Raw genomic sequence first — 20,000 nt, 5'->3', positions numbered from 1 at the left:
GAGTTAAATTTTCTAAAAATAGCTTGACTCATTTGAGACTGAACTGGGGAGCCCACCGATGCCACAAGAACACTCTTACCTAATTCACTCTTGTTAGCAACAATTGTGATAATTAATATATAGGCCACCTTTTTTTAGCTATAGATGTGTTATCACCAATTCCTTTGGCAGAACTGGAAGAAATACCTAGGAGTCTCTTGACTCCCTTCTTTTGGTCCAAATAATCTAAACATCACTGGATTAATAATCTGAGCTTAACTGGCGATCAGTAGTCCTAGCAAACACAGACGGGATCTCCATAGATATCACCAAGAGCTAATGAAATGTTACAAATCGGTTGCCGTTGTGGGCCTTGTATTATACAAATCAGTTAGCACAGAAATTTGTATGCGACTACGGTTTCGTATGTGCCTAACGTAACTGACTAAGAACGCGAGACTTACTTGTTGCTATGGTGACTATCAGTATCCATAGTACCGTGACATGGAAAAAACCAAAATCAGTACTCTTTTTCTGTTTGCCTGAATAAGATTTAAAGGCGAAAGAGACAAGAATAAAAATAAAAAGATTTTAAATATTTTCTTTATTTCCTACCCCATGCATTTTTTAATGAGATGGTCGTTGATTTGCGCAGACGGAGAAAATTATCAGAGACTTGTAGCATCGATTTTACTGCTTGCTTTGAAAAGTCTCTATCCTTTTAGGCTACCAGAAAAAATGACACATGTTTTTTCTGATTTTCCGATAAAACACAACTGTTGGCCTAACGTTCATCGATCTCATAATCTTTCTAATTTTTAGCGACAGTTTGACTCAGATGGACACATTTATGTCGGAACTCACGTTTAAACGTTTAAAGTTAGTTCTATGTCTTTTAATGCTTTAACTCTTGAATGAACACATTCTTATACCTGCCAACTCTCACGCCTGCGGGTTAAAAACTTCGATCTCACGCTTGCGGGCCAATTTCTCACGCCTGATTTAAAAATGTGAGTTGTTGCCGTCTTGCTTGACACAATTTCCAAAAATATGTTAACTCAGGCCCATGTAAGGAACGAAAACCATGTGTAAAATGAATAAATGACGATACCTTCCTCGTGAGAAGCACTGGGAGCGGGCTCGCGTTTATACGCGTCCTAAGACTGGGACTGGGAAATGCGAGGGCTGTTTTCGCTTTCGTCACGTATGCAAATTTGGAAGACTTGGGACGTCTTCGGAAGAATTCGGACTTCCTCGGAAGACCTCGGACTTCTTCGGGAATCTTCGGAAATGATCGTGTCGTCTTCAAACATCCCAGCACTCCCCGGATAAAAATCTCACGCCTATATCTCAGAAAAAGTTGGCAGGTATACATTTTTGCTGATTATTTGTACATCGATACTTGTGGACGCTGACTCGGTTGAATTAAAACATGTAAACTAAAACAATAATCCAAGTTGAACATGGAGCGTTTTTTCCCGCCAAATCCCGAACCTTATGCTAAAGTCTATTTTTGCTACTAATCTTAGTTTTAATACCTTATCAATGGTGTACCCTGATAACTAAATTACTGTAATTAGAGCGAGTTTCAATTGAGTGTCGTAAAACCAAAACCAAAGTAATTACTTTGGCCAATCAAAAAGGACTAAGACAATCCGGTAAACCAATCAAAACTCGAAGTAATTACACGTAGCCGACACAAAGCGCGGGAAAATGTGCTTGCGCGAGCCACGATTGGTTTTGGTTTCACTTCTGATTGGTTGAGAAAATGGCGCGAGAACTTTGAACCAATCACTGAGTGAAGTAATCATAAACCAAAGTAATTATCTAATTACTTTCGACACTCAATTGAAAACCGCTCTATCATACTTTCCACGCTTTTGCAATGCTGTACTGTTATAGTCATGCAAATAAATCTCATTAGAGAGATTAAGCATGACGTTTACGGCCAACGCCAAACGGGAAACGGCAGGCTCCTGCTTGTCATAAAAGCGTGAAAATTATCTCATTTTAACTTGTCTCGTTCCTAGCCTTTGAGAAGTTGCTTGATATATGGAGCTAACAGGACAGAAATGAGTTAATATCAAGTAGGGTTCTTCCATCAAAACCCTAATTTCACTCCGACGTTTGCCGTTTGGCGTATGGGAATCCGATAGTAAATAACTTCTTCCAAAATTGAATTTTTTACAATTTCTGAATCGCAACGTTAAAATACTAAGTTTGAAGTATGTAGCTTGGCTAGAAGACGCTCAGTTAATTTTTTGAATTTTTCACACATTTGTCTGTAAATTTGGCTGGGTAGACAAACGTCTAGACGCAGTTCGCGGAAAAAAATTTTAAGACTAATATAGGGGAAATTAAAGAAAAAAATGCTCAGCGACTTATAGGAAAGCTACATCCTTCAAACTTGGTGAATACAATCTTCTATCTTCTATCTTCTTTAACGTTTTGATTCACAAATTGAGTAAAATTCAATTTTGGAAGAAGTTATTTGCTATCGGATTCCCGTACAAACACTGTAATTTCTGACCGCTTTGCCTACCCGTCAAGATGGCGTCGAAACCGTGATAAGGCCTATATGGATACTCATCCAAAATACACGTCGAATAATTTGAGATCTCACCAACAACAGAAATCATGAAATGAAAGAACAATGATTACTGCTACAGGGGAGTTATGATTGAGGACTCATCAGTCCTTACCTATTCCCTTGTGTTTTCGACGGGAATTTTCAGAGGATTGAAGCTCTTTTCTCGAAAAATACCCCTGAAACAGTGGGACAACTCCGGAATGGGTCATTTCTGATCCCGTTACCGAAATTTCCTTGTTAAACGTTTGAGTGGCGTTTAACGCAATGAAGTATGAAGTCAAAATAATTAAGGTTACCTCATCACGAGGTCTATGATATGCTTTCTATCAATGCTTTAAATTTCTTTAGCTGTCAAAGTCTTAACCACTTTTCTGTTCTGACAACATGTGGCCGATTATATCGATTTCACGCCTCTTCAGATCAATACAATGAAATGATATAAAGATACCCTTGTAAGCTGTTGTTCTGCGCCACTTTCTTGTATTCTAAGTTTATTTTTTGGGCACAAAATGCAGAAAAGAAAATTCAATTCGAGCAGGTCGCGATCTACGTCGGGGAGCGAGGAGTACCTGCAGTGACAAAGTTCAAGCAAAAAAACGTACGTCTGTGCATAATACATGTAGTTCACTTTCGATATATTAAGGTGGCTAGACCAGTTTCACTACTATTACGGACCTTTTATTAGAAGGGTTGTCACTACAACACTGTATCACGTAACAGCAATATTATTGTACCATATGAAATACCAATTATTTCTTAACAAAATGCACGCACTATTGTGACATATAGGTTACCATGGCAACATGAAGACTCTTCAAAGGTAAGGTGAGCGCTTTCCGAGCCAATGACCTAACACGCCGGTGCTTATACCCGGTTTCCTTAGCACTAAGCGACTAGGAGTATTTTTAACTCCCCCCTGGATGGGATGCTAGTCCATTGCAGGGTTACCCCCAGCTGCAGCATTTCGCTGGACCGTGGGAGTAAAGTGTCTTGCCCAGTTGCCAAGAACGCACAATGCCCCCGGCCAGGACCCGAACCCAGACCACTCGCTCCAGGGTCGAGCACACTAACCATGAGGTCACCGTTTTGAATTGAACAATGCAAATTTCGTCCCAAAATGGTAACCGTATTCAAATCGATGCGCTTTCGCTGTTTACACGACACATGAAACTTTATCGTTTCAAATCCACGCGGTTTTGCCAACGGTCTCGATCGGTGTCGTGTGAACAGAAGGCGTAACCGCATCGTTTTCGATGCGGTTACAAATGAAACCGCGTTCGTGTAAACGCTGCTTTAGTGTCGTTGTAACACACGCCCCTCCTAGATTGAAAGTAAATTATCAAAGGCAAATTTGGCACATACCTTACAGACATAAGGCTGTTATTATAGTAAAAAGTATTGGAGGCAAAAGCAAATCACTGCAAATCTCCTCTTTAGGGGTATAGGGGTTAAGCGGTTATCCTACACCCCATGACAACAAAAATCGAATCGTTACAATTGTCAGTATATTGTTCTTCTGGGGTTTGGTGAAAAGTAGCTGTTCCTAAAAGCCAAAGTTGCATGTCCAAATTCAGTACAAAGGGTACACTGCATGTGATTGATTTTTTTCTTAGGGCCGGTTTACACTGTACGATTTTTGTCGCATGCGACAAGCTCACGACAGCTTACGACATGACTTACGATTGTCGCAGCGTTTTAAAACATGTTTTAAAATGCTACGACATTTTTTCTGACATACACAACAATCGTAAATCATGTTGTGGGCCTGTCGTAAGCCGTAAATCGTACCGTGTAAATCGGCCCTTACTTGTCAAATTCTGACAAGTCCTGGGACTAAGGCTAAGGGCCGATTTTTACAAGGTACGATTTTTGTCGCATGCGACAAGCTTACTACTGGCCTACGACATGACTTACGATTGGCGTGTACGTCAGAAAAATGTCGAAGCATTTTAAAACATGTTTTAAAACACTGCGACAATCGTAAGTCATGTCGTAGGCCTGTCGTAAGCTTGTCGCATACGACAAAAGTCGTACCGTGTAAATCGGCCCTAACATTTGTCTAAAAAAAAAAAAACCTTGCAGTAGACGCACGTTATGCATGAGCCAATGCTTAGACTCGTAGACGGATAAAATTTTTAAAAAATGCAATTAGTTTCACACCCGGTTTTTGTTTGTTTTTAATAAAGAAATGCTATATAGACGCTGAGTTACACCGATACACCCCACATGAACGCCTCTACGCGTCTTGTTTACAAATTAAAAGAGCATTTATTTCTGTACAAGCCATGTTGCACATCACTTTCAGCATTAACACGACGATTTTACATAACAGGTTTCTCAATGAATACAACCGCGCTGAGCAAAACACCTTCGCTTTTGACAAGTTATCCCCATGTTCACAGAAAACGCAATGGCAACGGAAATGTTAGTTGTCTATGACTTCTGCTTACACACTAAAACAGTGAGGAATTTGTTTATGTGAAGTCCTACTGTTGCATTGTTTTGATTACTCACTAATTCCTAAAAATATCCGACGAGAACCATTGCTAATACTGTACAGAGCTACGTCGCATGTGCAGTACTGCTGCACGATGAGATGTAGAATACTGTCACAAAGATACTAGAGGAAAAAAGGAAACCTAATAGTCAACTTGAATTGTTTACTTCCCACATAGGAATCCCCCAACTTGGCAAAACTTTCAAATAATAGCTCACATCATGTAAACGATATCAAGTATATTAAGTTAGTCAAAATAAAAAAAGTCTTACACCAATACTATGACCTTCGAAGTGCCTTTGCATTTTCGCTGTTTATGAGCTGTATAAGGATATTTTAATGTCGCAGGCTAATTCGATTACCTAATTTAATCGTTTTAAAATCACTGCTAAAGTTTTGCTAAGGGTTACGGTTAGGGTTCAGGGCACTATTTTGACATCTACACACAGTAACGTGAATCTCATTAAGCAGCTGGTAACCCTCATGCATGAGCGAAAGAGTTTGGCCCCCATCAATGTCCAAAGTCTCTGTCAGGAAGCAGAACAGGTGCAAGCAGGGTCCAGAGATAGAGTGCCAGACACGCCCAGCTAGAGCTGACTTTTACCCAAACAGTAGCCCAGTTGCTGGTCAGAGTAGTAAAATCTGAATCCTGAGGACTTTAAAAAAAATAAGAACAGTAAAAAAAATTCTTAAGATGCCACAGAGCTCTTTACCATCTCTGTTGTGTATTTCTCAACGTTGACATGACATCATTCCCTTACAATAAGACTGCCTGCCTTAAACAAAAATACAAAACCATTCAGTGTCTAAGGCCCTTTAGTATCTACTAAAACAGTGGATAGCTCTGATTGGCTACCTAAACTCCGAATATCCTTTCCTATTTACCTCCAAGCAACTAGTGCAGGATTTGTGCCAGAAAATATTGCAGTCATTGCAGGAATAAATGAGTTAAAATCACATATTTGTGCTATATTACCTCACTAATTTAGTATGTCCTAAAACAACTATTCACCTCAGCGTCAGTGGCTAATGGTGGATATTTACCTCCCCGCTTTGCGGTTCAGTAAATATCTCAGTTGACAATGGCATGCAGCAAATTACGTACTGCAGTCTAGATTCGACTCTAATATGACCTAATAAACTGCGCCAACTGAAGTTCCTGTCCTGTTTCTAAATTTGCCTAATGTTGTCACAGTCTGCCTACCTGTACCAGTTAGTTAGGGTCATCATGATGTACAGTGATGCCACGAAGAAAGTGAAGTGGAAGAAGCTGTAGTTGTAAGTCACAGCTGCCGACTCGTCATCATACACTCGCTGGATGCGTGGCTTATTTTCATCTTTGTCACCATTTCCACTTTCTACATCTAAGTAATCAACAATATAGAAAAAAATTAACTTACAAGAAATTAAAATGAAAAAGGAAAAACTTACAAGAAATTTACCAAGACACTTAAGAATCAACCACTTTAAAGACTTGCATCATTATCGTACTTATGTTAAAATTGTTGCTACACTATGGACCGAGTGCAAAATGGCCGCAAATAAAATGTTCTTTTGTCTTTGTGAAAATTAGTGACTAGTCTTGTTTTACAGCCACAATTCTTTCAATTTTATGTGTTAACGAGACTAGTCAGGCTAAATAACACAAAGAGAAAAGAATGATTTGAAGGTGGCCATTTTTGCATTCAGTTAATACTGATGTATATAACTTACCCTGAGTGCAATCTGGCAGAAGTGTCTCCTACAAAATAAGTATTAATGCAAAACAAGGTTGTTATCAGGAATTCAGTTAAAACAGCACTGCAATAATTTGTCCCTCCGTTCATCTGTCCGTCTGTCTGTTATATCAGTTATTATGATCGCTTATTACATCAATCAACATAGTACCCGGGAGGGGGGGGGGGGAACTCGATGTATCCCTGGTTGGGGAGGTGCGGCGCGGCCCTTCATACCCTGACTCTGTTTAACACAAATATCGTACCCATTTTAAGACAGAATTCCGATTTTTGATACCCTGTTTAAGACATTTAACCCAGTTTAAGACAAAAATTGATAAATCGATACCCTGATTAAGACAAAAAATGATAAAATTGATACCCTGTTCAAGACAAAAATCCCGAAAAACATACCCTGGCTGGCCGCACGTCCCCATTAAGCCCTTATAAGGGAGTACCCCCCCACCTCCCGGGCATAGTACAAATCAACCAAATAATGGAACACAAACCTCCATACTCTGGCTGGATGAGAGACTGTTGGAATTAGATGTCCTCAAGCTTAAAAAAAGCAAGGCAGAATTGAATCATTGGCAAGAAATCAGAAAGAATATGCCTAGGTTTCTCTTAAAATCTTGATCCAAATACGGTAAATTTTTTATACTTACCAAGAGTAGACTACCAAGACAAACATAAGAACAGCAGCAAAAATAGTGCGTCCATTTCCCACTCCAGGGGAAAGATTGGATGATGAGATTAATGCACCACTCGGGTTACAACTTTCATCTACAGAAATAATGTTGCAAGAGCAACAGTTAAACCCTGAGAGACTCTAGTTGAAAGCTTGATTGCAGTAATTAATAATACAGAACGAGCTGATTGACTCCAAATAATGTGAAAAAATAAATATAAGAAAGCACTGTTCTGTAGCCTTTGGAAGAAAAAAAATATTCATGACATGTTCCAGATGAAGCATCGAAAGAAATTCGGGGGAGAGTTAAATAATATTATTTTGAGTCGATTGTTAAGCTTTAAGTGACAAATCTCATAACATGGTCGGTTGAATTTCATCAAATTGAGCATGAGGAGAGGGTTGGCTGAGTACAAAGAATGGCTGTTTTCAAAGAAGCAGAATGACAAAGGGAAGATAACAAACGTGGGTTACGCCCTTTGGCTAAAAGAAGGGAAAATACACTTGTCTAGCACCGTGGACCAAAATAATAGGAGGCATTGCTAAGCAGTTAAATTAAGAAGCTGAATGTGCCGGCAGAAACTGGGGTTCAAACCACGACACTTTTATCTACAGGTATGTCTTCTGTGGTCTGGAATCCCAATCTACCACGTTTTTCAGATCATCATGAATTCAAAGAAAGAACAGTTCCCAGTTGGCTTGATACATGTAGCTCCACTGATAGTACACCGCAATCACAGGATCGATGTCCTTTTGTTAATGCATAAGTTCAGAACATTTATTATTCCACTACTATGCCATTTCACCACATTTGGTCAAATGAAATCACAAAATGAGATGGTAATACATATCCTATGCCTAAAATAGGATGGTGTTTTCTGAATTTTTTTCTTAGTAAGAGTAATTTTAGTACTTGGAAGAAAAATAATGATAGCTTGGAATACGTTCAAGACATGAATTGGAGTTACAAAGATGACATCAATTTTCTTTTAATTCTTTTGCATCATTGGTCGCTATCTATGCATTTGCTTCACTCTTTCTTGATTGTTAACATCAACATCTTCTTATAGTGCAAGAGCACAAAGTTACCTTGGCGTTACTTTTACTATGCAGGTTCTTTGGTTCTAACATATCAACCACATGTAAAAGAATCCCATGAATGCGTCCATACTTCGTTCTAGCATACTAACGCACTGAGGGAATCAATAAAATAGCTCGTACACGTCCCGCATACTTTGTACTAGCGTACTTAAGTGCTAAGGGACTGAATAAGATAGGTTGTGCACGTCGGTACTTTGTGCTAGCATACTAAAGTGCCGAGGTGAATGAATAAAGAACATATGGTAATACACTGTACATGTAGAGTTCCAGTTTGACCAGTTTAGAACAGAGCAAATACAGACGGAACAGGAAATTTTTAAGAAAATAAATATTAAACTGTTTTCAACATGATGCAAAGCCTAAGAATTTAGCTTGTAATCGCTGTTCATTCATCATTTCGTTTATATCAAATAAAGGACATTTGAATGGTTTCAGCTGTTTTGTTTTCATTATTCGCACATGCCTTATTATGCAATCGATACGATTCTCAGTCAATGTACAGTGTAGGAAGAAGCCAAAATACTAGACAAAAGTGTAATGGTGGAATAATAAATCCCTTATTGAATTTTCAACATATAAATCCTCATGTATTACAACAATGTTAAAACACTCAATAAGGTGTACATGTATGTAATGTTCATAACTATGATGATCTAAAAATCTAAACATGATTCTCTCTGCAGTTCAAATACATGTATGTATTCAAATATATCTATGTCTTTCCATCATAGTCTCTTAGTGCTTTCCATACAGCCAACCGTTAAATAAATTTTTTTTTTGACTCCTTCCAGTTGGGTTATTCCGTGCACATTCCCAAAAGCTTCAAGGACCACTCACCCCTCAGGTGCCCTACGACATCCCCAGTTGAGGAGTCTCACTCCCAGGGGTCAATGGGTTAAGGGAGGGGACATAGATGGAATTTTTGACTAGGTTAACCCATTCATGCACTCCTCAAGCACCCTAAGATGTCACCAGTTGATGAGTAAAATCGTCTGGTGTTAGACAGAGTAAAATCTGTTAAGTCTCACTCCCAGGGGTCAATGGGTTAAGGGAGGGGACATAGATGGAGTTTTTGACTAGGTTAACCCATTCATGCACTCCTCAAGCACCCTAGAATGCCACCAGTTGACGAGTAAAATCGTCTGGTGTTAGACAGAGTAAAATCTGTTAAGTCTCACTTCCAGGGGTCAATGGGTTAAGGGAGGGGACATAGATGGAGTTTTTGACTATGTTAACCCATTCATGCACTCCTCAAGCACCCTAGCATGTCACCAGTTGATGAGAAAAAATCGTCTGGTGTTAGACAGAGTAAAATCTGTTAAGTCTCACTTCCAGGGGTCAATGGGTTAAGGGAGGGGACATAGATGGAGGTTTTGACTATGTTAACCCATTCATGCACTCCTCAAGCACCCTAGAATGTCACCAGTTGATGAGTAAAATCGTCTGGTGTTAGACAGAGTAAAATCTGTTAAGTCTCACTTCCAGGGATCAATGGGTTAAGGGAGGGGACATAGATGGAGGTTTTGACTAGGTTAACCCATTCATGCACTCCTCAAGCACCCTAGAATGCCACCAGTTGATGAGTAAAATCGTCTGGTGTTAGACAGAGTAAAATCTGTTAAGTCTCACTTCCAGGGGTCAATGGGTTAAGGGAGGGGACATAGATGGAGGTTTTGACTAGGTTAACCCATTCATGCACTCCTCAAGCACCCTAGAATGCCACCAGTTGACGAGTAAAATCGTCTGGTGTTAGACAGAGTAAAATCTGTTAAGTCTCACTTCCAGGGATCAATGGGTTAAGGGAGGGGACATAGATGGAGTTTTTGACTATGTTAACCCATTCATGCACTCCTCAAGCACCCTAGAATGCCACCAGTTGACGAGTAAAATCGTCTGGTGTTAGACAGAGTAAAATCTGTTAAGTCTCACTTCCAGGGGTCAACGGGTTAAGGGAGGGGACATAGATGGAGTTTTTGACTAGGTTAACCCATTCATGCACTCCTCAAGCACCCTAGAATGCCACCAGTTGACGAGTAAAATTGTCTGGTGTTAGACAGAGTAAAATCTGTTAAGTCTCACTTCCAGGGGTCAATGGGTTAAGGGAGGGGACATAGATGGAGTTTTTGACTATGTTAACCCATTCATGCACTCCTCAAGCACCCTAGAATGCCACCAGTTGACGAGTAAAATCGTCTGGTGTGAGACAAAGTAAAATCTGTTAAGTCTCACTTCCAGGGGTCAATGGGTTAAGGGAGGGGGCATAGATGGAGTTTTTGACTAGGTTAACCCATTCATGCACTCCTCAAGCACCCTAGAATGCCACCAGTTGACGAGTAAAATCGTCTGGTGTTAGACAGAGTAAAATCTGTTAAGTCTCACTTCCAGGGGTCAATGGGTTAAGGGAGGGGACATAGATGGAGTTTTTGACTATGTTAACCCATTCATGCACTCCTCAAGCACCCTAGAATGCCACCAGTTGACGAGTAAAATCGTCTGGTGTTAGACAGAGTAAAATCTGTTAAGTCTCACTTCCAGGGGTCAACGGGTTAAGGGAGGGGACATAGATGGAGGTTTTGACTAGGTTAACCCATTCATGCACTCCTCAAGCACCCTAGAATGCCACCAGTTGACGAGTAAAATCGTCTGGTGTTAGACAGAGTAAAATCTGTTAAGTCTCACTTCCAGGGGTCAATGGGTTAAGGGAGGGGACATAGATGGAGTTTTTGACTATGTTAACCCATTCATGCACTCCTCAAGCACCCTAGAATGCCACCAGTTGACGAGTAAAATCGTCTGGTGTTAGACAGAGTAAAATCTGTTAAGTCTCACTTCCAGGGGTCAATGGGTTAAGGGAGGGGGCATAGATGGAGTTTTTGACTAGGTTAACCCATTCATGCACTCCTCAAGCACCCTAGAATGCCACCAGTTGACGAGTAAAATCGTCTGGTGTTAGACAGAGTAAAATCTGTTAAGTCTCACTTCCAGGGGTCAATGGGTTAAGGGAGGGGGCATAGATGGAGTTTTTGACTAGGTTAACCCATTCATGCACTCCTCAAGCACCCTAGAATGCCACCAGTTGACGAGTAAAATCGTCTGGTGTTAGACAGAGTAAAATCTGTTAAGTCTCACTTCCAGGGGTCAATGGGTTAAGGGAGGGGACATAGATGGAGTTTTTGACTATATTAACCCATTCATGCACTCCTCAAGCACCCTAGAATGCCACCAGTTGACGAGTAAAATCGTCTGGTGTTAGACAGAGTAAAATCTGTTAAGTCTCACTTCCAGGGGTCAACGGGTTAAGGGAGGGGACATACATGGAGTTTTTGACTAGGTTAACCAATTCATGCACTCCTCAAGCACCCTAGAATATCACCAGTTGATGAGTAAAATCGTCTGGTGTTAGACAGAGTAAAATCTGTTAAGTCTCACTCCCAGGGGTCAATGGGTTAAGGGAGGGGACATAGATAGAGTTTTTGACTAGGTTAACCCATTCATGCACTCCTCAAGCACCCCAGGATGCCACCAGTTGAGGAGTAAAATCGTCTGGTGTTAGACAGAGTAAAATCTGTTAATGTTAGTCTCACCCCCAGGGTCAATAGGCTAATGGTATGAGAAAAGACCATTTAAATGTGTTATTTAAACATACCAGGTTCATTGGACATGCCAGACCAAGTCAGGTACATGGTGTACATGGTGATGACAGCAGCTTGCAACAACCCAGAGCTTGGCTGACCTGACAATGCAACAAAAAGCAATACAACAATGGAAACCATTATAAACTTAAAGGGATGTTTAAAACTCACATTAAAACCATAGAAGTCTAAAGATTCAATTTTTTTTTGTAAGCAAAACTTGATTGATACATTGCACACATGTACATGTTTTAATCAAGATTTCAAAAAAAAATTGAAAATACTCACTCATCACCAAACCTCTGGTAAAAACAAGCTAGTAGAACAGGGTTTAAAATGCAGCACAGACTTTTGTAATCTGCAAGTATTTTGTAGTTTTCAAACTTTCCCCAGTTACAATTTTATAGTAATTATAGAAAACCTGAGAGCCTAGTCCCTCCGGTCTAATTTGTAACCTTCTCCTTCTAATTGAAATAAGAGAGAAGTTCCCCCATTATGAATAATTTCACTAAACAGATTGAGGCCAATAAGTTATATATTTATATCAATCTTAAGTAAAAGCACAGGGTATAGTCTTAGGATGCTTTCCATAGACCTCTTTCACAATGGCAGCCAAATAAGATATTATTTTGTTTTAATGTAATAAGCCTAACTAGATTTGCTATGACGAGCAAGTTTTCAAAAGAAATTTTTGTTTCAAAATGAGGGCAGTAGGTCTAACTAACATAAAGACAAAAGAATGTAAAAATGGTCGCCATTTATGAAAGTGGTCAATTTGACAGCACTGACCGGGGGGGGGGGCCCCCCCCCCCCCCCAAAAAAAAAAAAAAAAAAAAAAAAAAAAACCAAAAACGGTTTTTGAACTGTTTTCCTGAGAATGTTACAAATCTTGGGAATAGTTACTTCCAGATTTATTTACAAGCATCTCTAGATGGGACTGCCTTTAAAAGGCTTTAAAAACATGTTTGATTGCTGAAAAATCTTTTTCTACTTTCTAAAACCTAGCTTTCTGACATGTAAGAAGTTGTTCAAAAATGGTTGTCCCATTTAAGCTAAATAAAACACAAACCATCTCAAGCTTATTACTTCCAAACATCAGGGATTAAAATAACATTTTTATCTAATGAGTCACTCACATTCCTGCACTTTAGGATGAATTGCCACCATGGAGACAACAAAACACAACACCAAATTCAAACTGATAAAGAACTTGTTGGTCTTGCACCCTGATGGCTAAGACCAGAAACATAAACAGTTATTGACCTTAGCCTGCTGTGTTTCGAATTAAAATAGATTACATGTTTCAATAATAAGCAGGTAGCAAGTCTATTCACATACATGTAAACTTGACTGAAAAGGGAAAAAGAACTAAAAGGAAACTTAGGGGCAGTGTAAACAAGAGGACATGCAACTAACACTCTGGGCCAAGAACAAAATGGGATAAGTTTCTTTTTTGAGCTTAATTTTCACCAAATCATCGCTTAATTGAAATGCTGCACTTAAAATGACAGCACATCAAGCAGTCAGGATGGCTTAGCGGTTATCAACTGTGTCTTTCACTTCTGCGACCAGGGTTCAATCCTGCCCTTGGTCATGAAGTTGTATGCAGGCCAAGTTTCAGTCTATTTCAAGTTGACTCAGAGGGCTTTTCACTGGGAACTCTGGTTTTCCTCCGTCATCAAAATCGACTCTCAGTCAACTAAACCCAGCTGCGGGCAGATACCCTCGATGGAGATAAACTCTGTTATCCTTCCCTTTTATCGATTTGAATGAATTAAGTTTCTATTATTATTATCATTATTATTATGACTGGTACACAGCTGTTTCAAGTGGTTAATAGTCCTTCATGACAGCACATCAAGAACTACAGTACACACATACAATCATGTAATTCACATTATCTACAAGAGACATGTACTTACTTCAGTATAGAACAGGAAGAAGCAGACAACAGCACCAATGGAAAGGATGTAAATTCCACTGGTCACAATCACAAGAGCTGAGATAAAAACAGACAGTCAAGAACTTACACACCAACTTACCAACAAAGGTGAGAAATAATTTCATAATTTGATTCATGAGCCCTGATATTTTCAAGTGTCATGATGACTTCCCTCACTCCTCTCCCCAACTTCAAAACCACATGTAATGTCACAAACACTTTGTGTGTACATGTTCTGAACAAGTTGAAGTTTAGCAATGTTTTTGCTACTGCCTGACCATACAGAAGAACAGTAACACAGCTGTGCATTTGTCAAGAAGTCTACTTATCATCCTTAGCTTGCTTTGAAGTTCACTGGCCAGTTAAGGATTGAGATTTATCAACTATCAACTAAGAGGTTTTTCACTAAGCTAATGATCAGCAGTTGCTCCCTGAAGAATATTATAGGCAGGGCTGGATAGGCATTTGTACCGGTCGGCACTCGTTGGAACAAAACAGAACTTTGTTTTGTCAGGATTTCTAACAGGACAATTTTCCAGCAACAAGAGGCAACATAATTAAATTAATCCAAACGAAGATCCTCAACCTCCTCTCCTCCCCCCTGCTTAAATTATTGTGAAGGGACACAAGAGTGATTTGTTGATTCTGGGCATAAATGATAGACTTACTACAATCATTTCAACTTGGCATGATCATACATCTCACTGAGGACAATCTTCTTTTTTGGAATCAAATTTACTATTACTGCTAATTTTCTTGAAGATATGTGAGTATAAAGTTGACAGTTACTTATGAAAATACATTGTTCGTGGTCAGTCTTACGAAGCTCGTTTCATCCCGACCAAGGGACTCATCAGAGACTTTTCTGCTTTGCAAACTCGTTGGGCATCAGGTCCAAAGTCCCGTTCGCTTAATATGGACACCAATCTCGCCTTATATCTCATAAAGATTTCAGACGTAGTTCTACAAACTATTATGAACTTACCCCAGTACCATCTCTTGTTTCCTGTTGTTTCATACTTCTCAACCCTACAGGATGAAAAGGGAACAAGGTCAAACAAGGAAAACAACAACAACAAATGAAAGAACAAATGAAAACCATCCATGGGTAAAATGTATGGCAGAGCAGAGGGAGAGTGCAATTTCTTGGTCATGAGTTTGAGTCCTGGCCCCAGTTGTTCAAAAGGTGGATAACGCTATCTAAAGGATAAATCAGTATCCATTGGATAGCGCAATCGGTTTCGCCATGAATTATCCACTTGATAGTGATTTATTCGGTGGATAGTGCTATCCATAGTTTGCATAACGGGTCATTAATTTTTTTCAGCTGACTATGCTCCCTCAACTGTGATGATCATTCTTACAAAATCTTTTCATATCCACAGTTAAAATAATGGCAGTTTGTCAATTTTGGTTAGTACAAGTTTTAAATAGGGTGTGGCTCAGTTAGGTTTAGTGATTAGGTCTAGGCACTGATTTAGCTTAGAACTTACAAAATCAACCTAAAACGGTACTTAGAGAAACAAATTAAGACATCAGAAAACTGGGCTTTATTGCTTTCAAGAACAATGGTTATCCCTAAACATTGGTTAAGTATTAGTATAAATACACAGGTGATTATACAAAATCGTGCGCTCTCACTGACTCGCTATCTTGGATTATCAGCCGATAATCACCTCAACGGACAAAATGGCTGCCAGTAGTAGTTTTGCCCACTGTAAGTGAAGATGATTTCGAATTGAAATGTTTTTTTTTCCTCTTTTTTGAAATAATCACCTGTGTATTTATGCCAAAACAATTATTTGCCTCAGGCACAGTGATTGTATCTGTGAATATTCACATCGACTTTGTCTCGGTGAATATTTACCGATAATCACTTTGCCTTTGGCGAATAATTGTTAATTGCAATCTCTAAGTTGTCATGGTATTAACACTGGTTAATGTTCCTTGGTATCAACATAGTTAGCTTTTAACGCATAATGTAAGGCGCAATAGAACGAGACAACAGACGTATTGGCGTTTTTTGAGGGGAACACTGCCTTGTGACTGGTTAGCCTATGCGACTTCCGGATTGCGTGATATAGAAACAACCTCACTTATCTCCCCAGCACTACGAGCTGATTGGTAAAGAGCACGTGCTGGATCGGACAAGAGTATTGGTAGTGAGCAATGTACAAAGGCAAACGAGCCAACAAGCTTGCGGGAAGTCGCTGCGCAGACTTAACCGCACCTCGCAGGAGTGACCCAATTTTAATGAAGGCAGGGCGATAAACCCAACCCATCTCCAAAGGGAGGGAGGGAGGGGAAAAAACTTTAACAAATGCCAACAGCTAGTTGGTTTACTATAGAAGACAAAACTGCCAATTGAACCTTGGACGGCTAACTGAGGCTTTTATAGCTAGACTCTGTCTATTAAAGTAGCCAGTTGTACAGCTTCGTCTATGAGCAGGTAGGGTAGGTATTACACATGCTCTTTAACAGTTATGAATGAGGCTGTAACAGATTTGGCCAATGCAAGTGTACGTTATAAACTGATATCTAGGGACAAAGTCACTATGTCCTCATTTTATTTACAACAAAACCATTGATTTTATGACCTTGAACGACCGACTACAAAGAACACGAAGATAACTAACGCGACATGAATAGCCCCTTTTAGTATGGTCACGTTCCATTAACCGTATTTTACTGATGGGGCAGTAAAATCTCATTTAACCAGTGTTGCTCAAACATCAGTTAGTGCTAATTAGCACTAACCAATCTTTGAGCAACACAGGCTTGAACATTAATGAAATGACCTGTCTTACAAAACCATCATCATGAAAATCAACTGGGAGGGTATGGGTATACATTGTATATAAGTAACACAACAACATACAGAACTAGGACAAAATCAGTGGAGAGAACAATGATGTTTAGTTGTTCTCACCATGACTCACTCCAGTTGTATGCAAAATCAATGAGCAAGACCAGCTGTAATAATATGAATGCATATCCTCCAATCATGCCAATATACATCCAAGCTGCAATAAAGAAATCATAGCATTTGGTAAAGAATGCAATGAAGGTGGCTCAAACCAGTTTCAACATTTGAAAGAAACGATCAACACTACAATATTTCATCACTTAACAGCAATCTTATGGTACTGTATCAAAAAACCAATTATTGCTGAAAAAGATTCGGTCATTTTTGTGATGTAAAACATTACCGTGGCAACAGGAGAGCCCTGCAAAAACACCCCACATTTTGCTTTAGCTGCTCTTATCTCATAAACAAACTAGGTAACCCCCATTTTTTATTTCTGAAATGTAATCAGCAGGCAAGAATGAAACTTTCTGCAAAGTTTAAAAAAATTCTGTGGAGTGGATTCAAAGCCACCTCAAATAATTGAAATTTTAAAGCAGCTCTGAATCCACTGTACAGAATTTTTTTTTAAACTTTACACAGTTTCATCTTAGCCTGCTGATCACTTTTGTGCAATAACAAATCGGGGTCACTGAGTTCGTTTTTCAGATACGAGCAGCTCAAGCCACAATATAGGGTGTTTTTGCAAAGCTTTCCTGCTGCCATGGTAGCTTGTTACGTCACAAAAATGACTGCATCCTGTTCAGCAATAATTTATGTTTCACATCGTAAAGAGTCAATTATTCTAATAACAAGGTCTCTTGAAAGTGTTGAAACTGGTTTGCGCCACCTTCAGTTTAATTCATCCAAAAAAAGGTGAAAGTCAACAGATCTTAAAAAAAGTGCAGTGAGTAAAAGTAAAAAAAAATAGCTGCATTTATGACACATTTCCCTACCTTGTCCAAAATGTCCCTTGGGAATATAAAATGCCGCAACAACCAGCAATACAAACAAGATAATCTTGACAAACCAGAAGCTATACAAAAAAGGAAGTATTTATTTTCATGATTATTATTCAGTCTGTTTTAAGTTCTCTAGAACTAATAAAATGTATTCCTTTTTCTCGAGAATTGGTGCCCAAATTTGGAACTCTATTCCTTACTCGATTAAACTACTTAAACGCTCGTTCTTTTGTAAAAAGATAAAGGAATTATTACTAAATTTCTTGCGGTCAGAAGATGATTATGTCGAAGTCTCCAGTCTTATTAAGCTATTTAAAATAATACTTTAAGTTAGCCTCTTGTCATAATCTTGATGTACTTGTTTTGTTTTAGGTTAGTTCATTCTATTTACCGTGTAACTGTATAGTAATGTCTTTACTGTTATTTAGTCCATCTATAGATAACCTTGTACTTGTAGTATGTCCTCAGTTCTCCCCGCCTCGATTAGTTTATAAGCTATTTGCGGGGGGAAAGAAATGTAATTATTTATTTCTAATTTTCAATAAATTTTGTCATTGTCGTTGTCGTTATCTGTCAGGATTTCATCTCCTTGATGCCTTAAAACTGTCCATTCAGTGAAAATCTTCTAAAACATGTAGTGTAGTGTACAAAATCCCAACATCCCCCAATATTATGAGCACCATCAAGGCTGCTGCCTAACGGTAACCCGGTCGCCTGGGGCGCCTTATTTGTGAGCGTGGGCAACCAAATTTCTAAACAAGTAGCCCTAACAGGCGCCTTACTTGATTCATCCTCACTTTCTTGTAAATTTGATGCCAGCTGGAATTAATTAATTCTGGGCTCTTGAAAAAATGACTCGGGCTACTAACTTTTAATGTTGGAAGCCTAGAGGGCTCCTGGAAAATTTTCTTGGGCAGCAGCCTTGACCATGCTCACCTAGCAGAGCGTTTGAAGTCGATTTTTAAAGGTTTATTTTTCACTTGCCAAAAATATCATGATACTACGGCAAAATATGGCTTTTACATTTCCTAAGAAATAAAACTTTTTTATTGTGATTTACGACTCTTTTTTTTCTTTTAAGCATAGCTTAACCCTTTGACCGCTGGGAGTGATGTGCTATTGCCTTGTGGATCCACAGCTACTTTGACAATGTTATGACGCAATTCATGATCAATAACAGGACAGACGCATGAAAAACTGACATCAATTTGTTAAGCTTACCCATTCTGAAACTTTGCTCGAGGGTCACTGCTACTCTTAACTTTAAACAAAATGATTGCCATCAACAGGAAAAATGCCGCCATTGCAAAGCAGACACGATACACAGCTAAATAACCAACCAAGCTCTCACAGTTATGTTGATTAGGAACATGCTCACAAAACTGTGGGATCTTCTTCAACTGATCAACGATTCCTGGCGCAAGCATGACGGCTGACAAAGCCGTTCCCAAGAAAAGGAAAATGGTGTACACAATTCTTGTTGCTGTTGAGTTTTTGCAGGAGGGGCATCGAGCACAGCAACAGAAACATGCTGATGATCCACAACAACAGGCTGCCTGAATGATATAAGAAAAAATTATTGCATATACCTCACAACTACTGAGGTGATGTTGTAAATCAGATTCATATGTTTAAGAAACCAGATAACACAAGTCATGTATAATAGAAAAACAACAGCTGGTTTTGCCATCTTCACACTTGGCTGTGACGATATCAAGGTTTCAAGGTTTCAAGGTTTCAAGGTTTTATTTGCCATGATTACATATAATGTATCCGATTTAATAAACAAAATACAAAAAATTGTAAAAAAGGCGAGGAAGCCCATAAAGAAACTATAAGAGCTTATGGAGCTATGGGCTTCCTCAAATTAGACTAAGAAATTAAGTTTAAGATAGCACTGGGACGTAATACAATATATTATTAAAAAGACGAAAGAGTGCACACACACACATTTATCCTCAAAAATACAAAAGCGTAAATACTTCGAAGAATTTGATGCTACTAACGATAAAGAAGAAATCTTTTAAGGTTTTTGCAAAACTGAGCGGT

The 20,000-nt window shown here is 39.1% G+C and overlaps 2 protein-coding genes across 3 annotated transcripts in view; both read right to left on the bottom strand.

Moving 5' to 3' along the window:
• The window catches only part of LOC138004358 (uncharacterized), a 7,953-nt gene extending 5,069 nt beyond the window's left edge, over positions 1-2,884 (bottom strand). For both annotated transcript variants that reach the window (XM_068850852.1, XM_068850853.1), the window contains exons 1-2: positions 2,682-2,884; positions 444-521 (exon numbers count right to left, since the gene is read on the bottom strand). In XM_068850852.1, the coding sequence (XP_068706953.1) occupies positions 444-521; positions 2,682-2,778 (175 nt within the window). In that variant the 5' untranslated portion in view covers positions 2,779-2,884. The remainder of the gene's footprint in view (positions 1-443; positions 522-2,681) is intronic.
• Positions 2,885-4,728: 1,844 nt separating this feature from the next.
• Positions 4,729-20,000, bottom strand: part of LOC138004357 (probable serine incorporator) — an 18,418-nt gene continuing 3,146 nt past the window's right edge. The window contains exons 2-13 of the mRNA XM_068850850.1: positions 19,173-19,507; positions 17,946-18,025; positions 17,074-17,167; positions 15,130-15,173; positions 14,125-14,201; positions 13,339-13,435; positions 12,217-12,303; positions 7,447-7,564; positions 7,291-7,339; positions 6,780-6,807; positions 6,271-6,430; positions 4,729-5,722 (exon numbers count right to left, since the gene is read on the bottom strand). Of these exons, the coding sequence (XP_068706951.1) occupies positions 5,578-5,722; positions 6,271-6,430; positions 6,780-6,807; positions 7,291-7,339; positions 7,447-7,564; positions 12,217-12,303; positions 13,339-13,435; positions 14,125-14,201; positions 15,130-15,173; positions 17,074-17,167; positions 17,946-18,025; positions 19,173-19,507 (1,314 nt within the window). The 3' untranslated portion in view covers positions 4,729-5,577. The remainder of the gene's footprint in view (positions 5,723-6,270; positions 6,431-6,779; positions 6,808-7,290; positions 7,340-7,446; positions 7,565-12,216; positions 12,304-13,338; positions 13,436-14,124; positions 14,202-15,129; positions 15,174-17,073; positions 17,168-17,945; positions 18,026-19,172; positions 19,508-20,000) is intronic.

Source organism: Montipora foliosa, chromosome 5 (assembly GCF_036669935.1).
Source record: "Montipora foliosa isolate CH-2021 chromosome 5, ASM3666993v2, whole genome shotgun sequence".
NCBI lineage: Eukaryota > Metazoa > Cnidaria > Anthozoa > Scleractinia > Acroporidae > Montipora > Montipora foliosa.
This window is presented reverse-complemented; position numbering and strand designations above follow the sequence as displayed.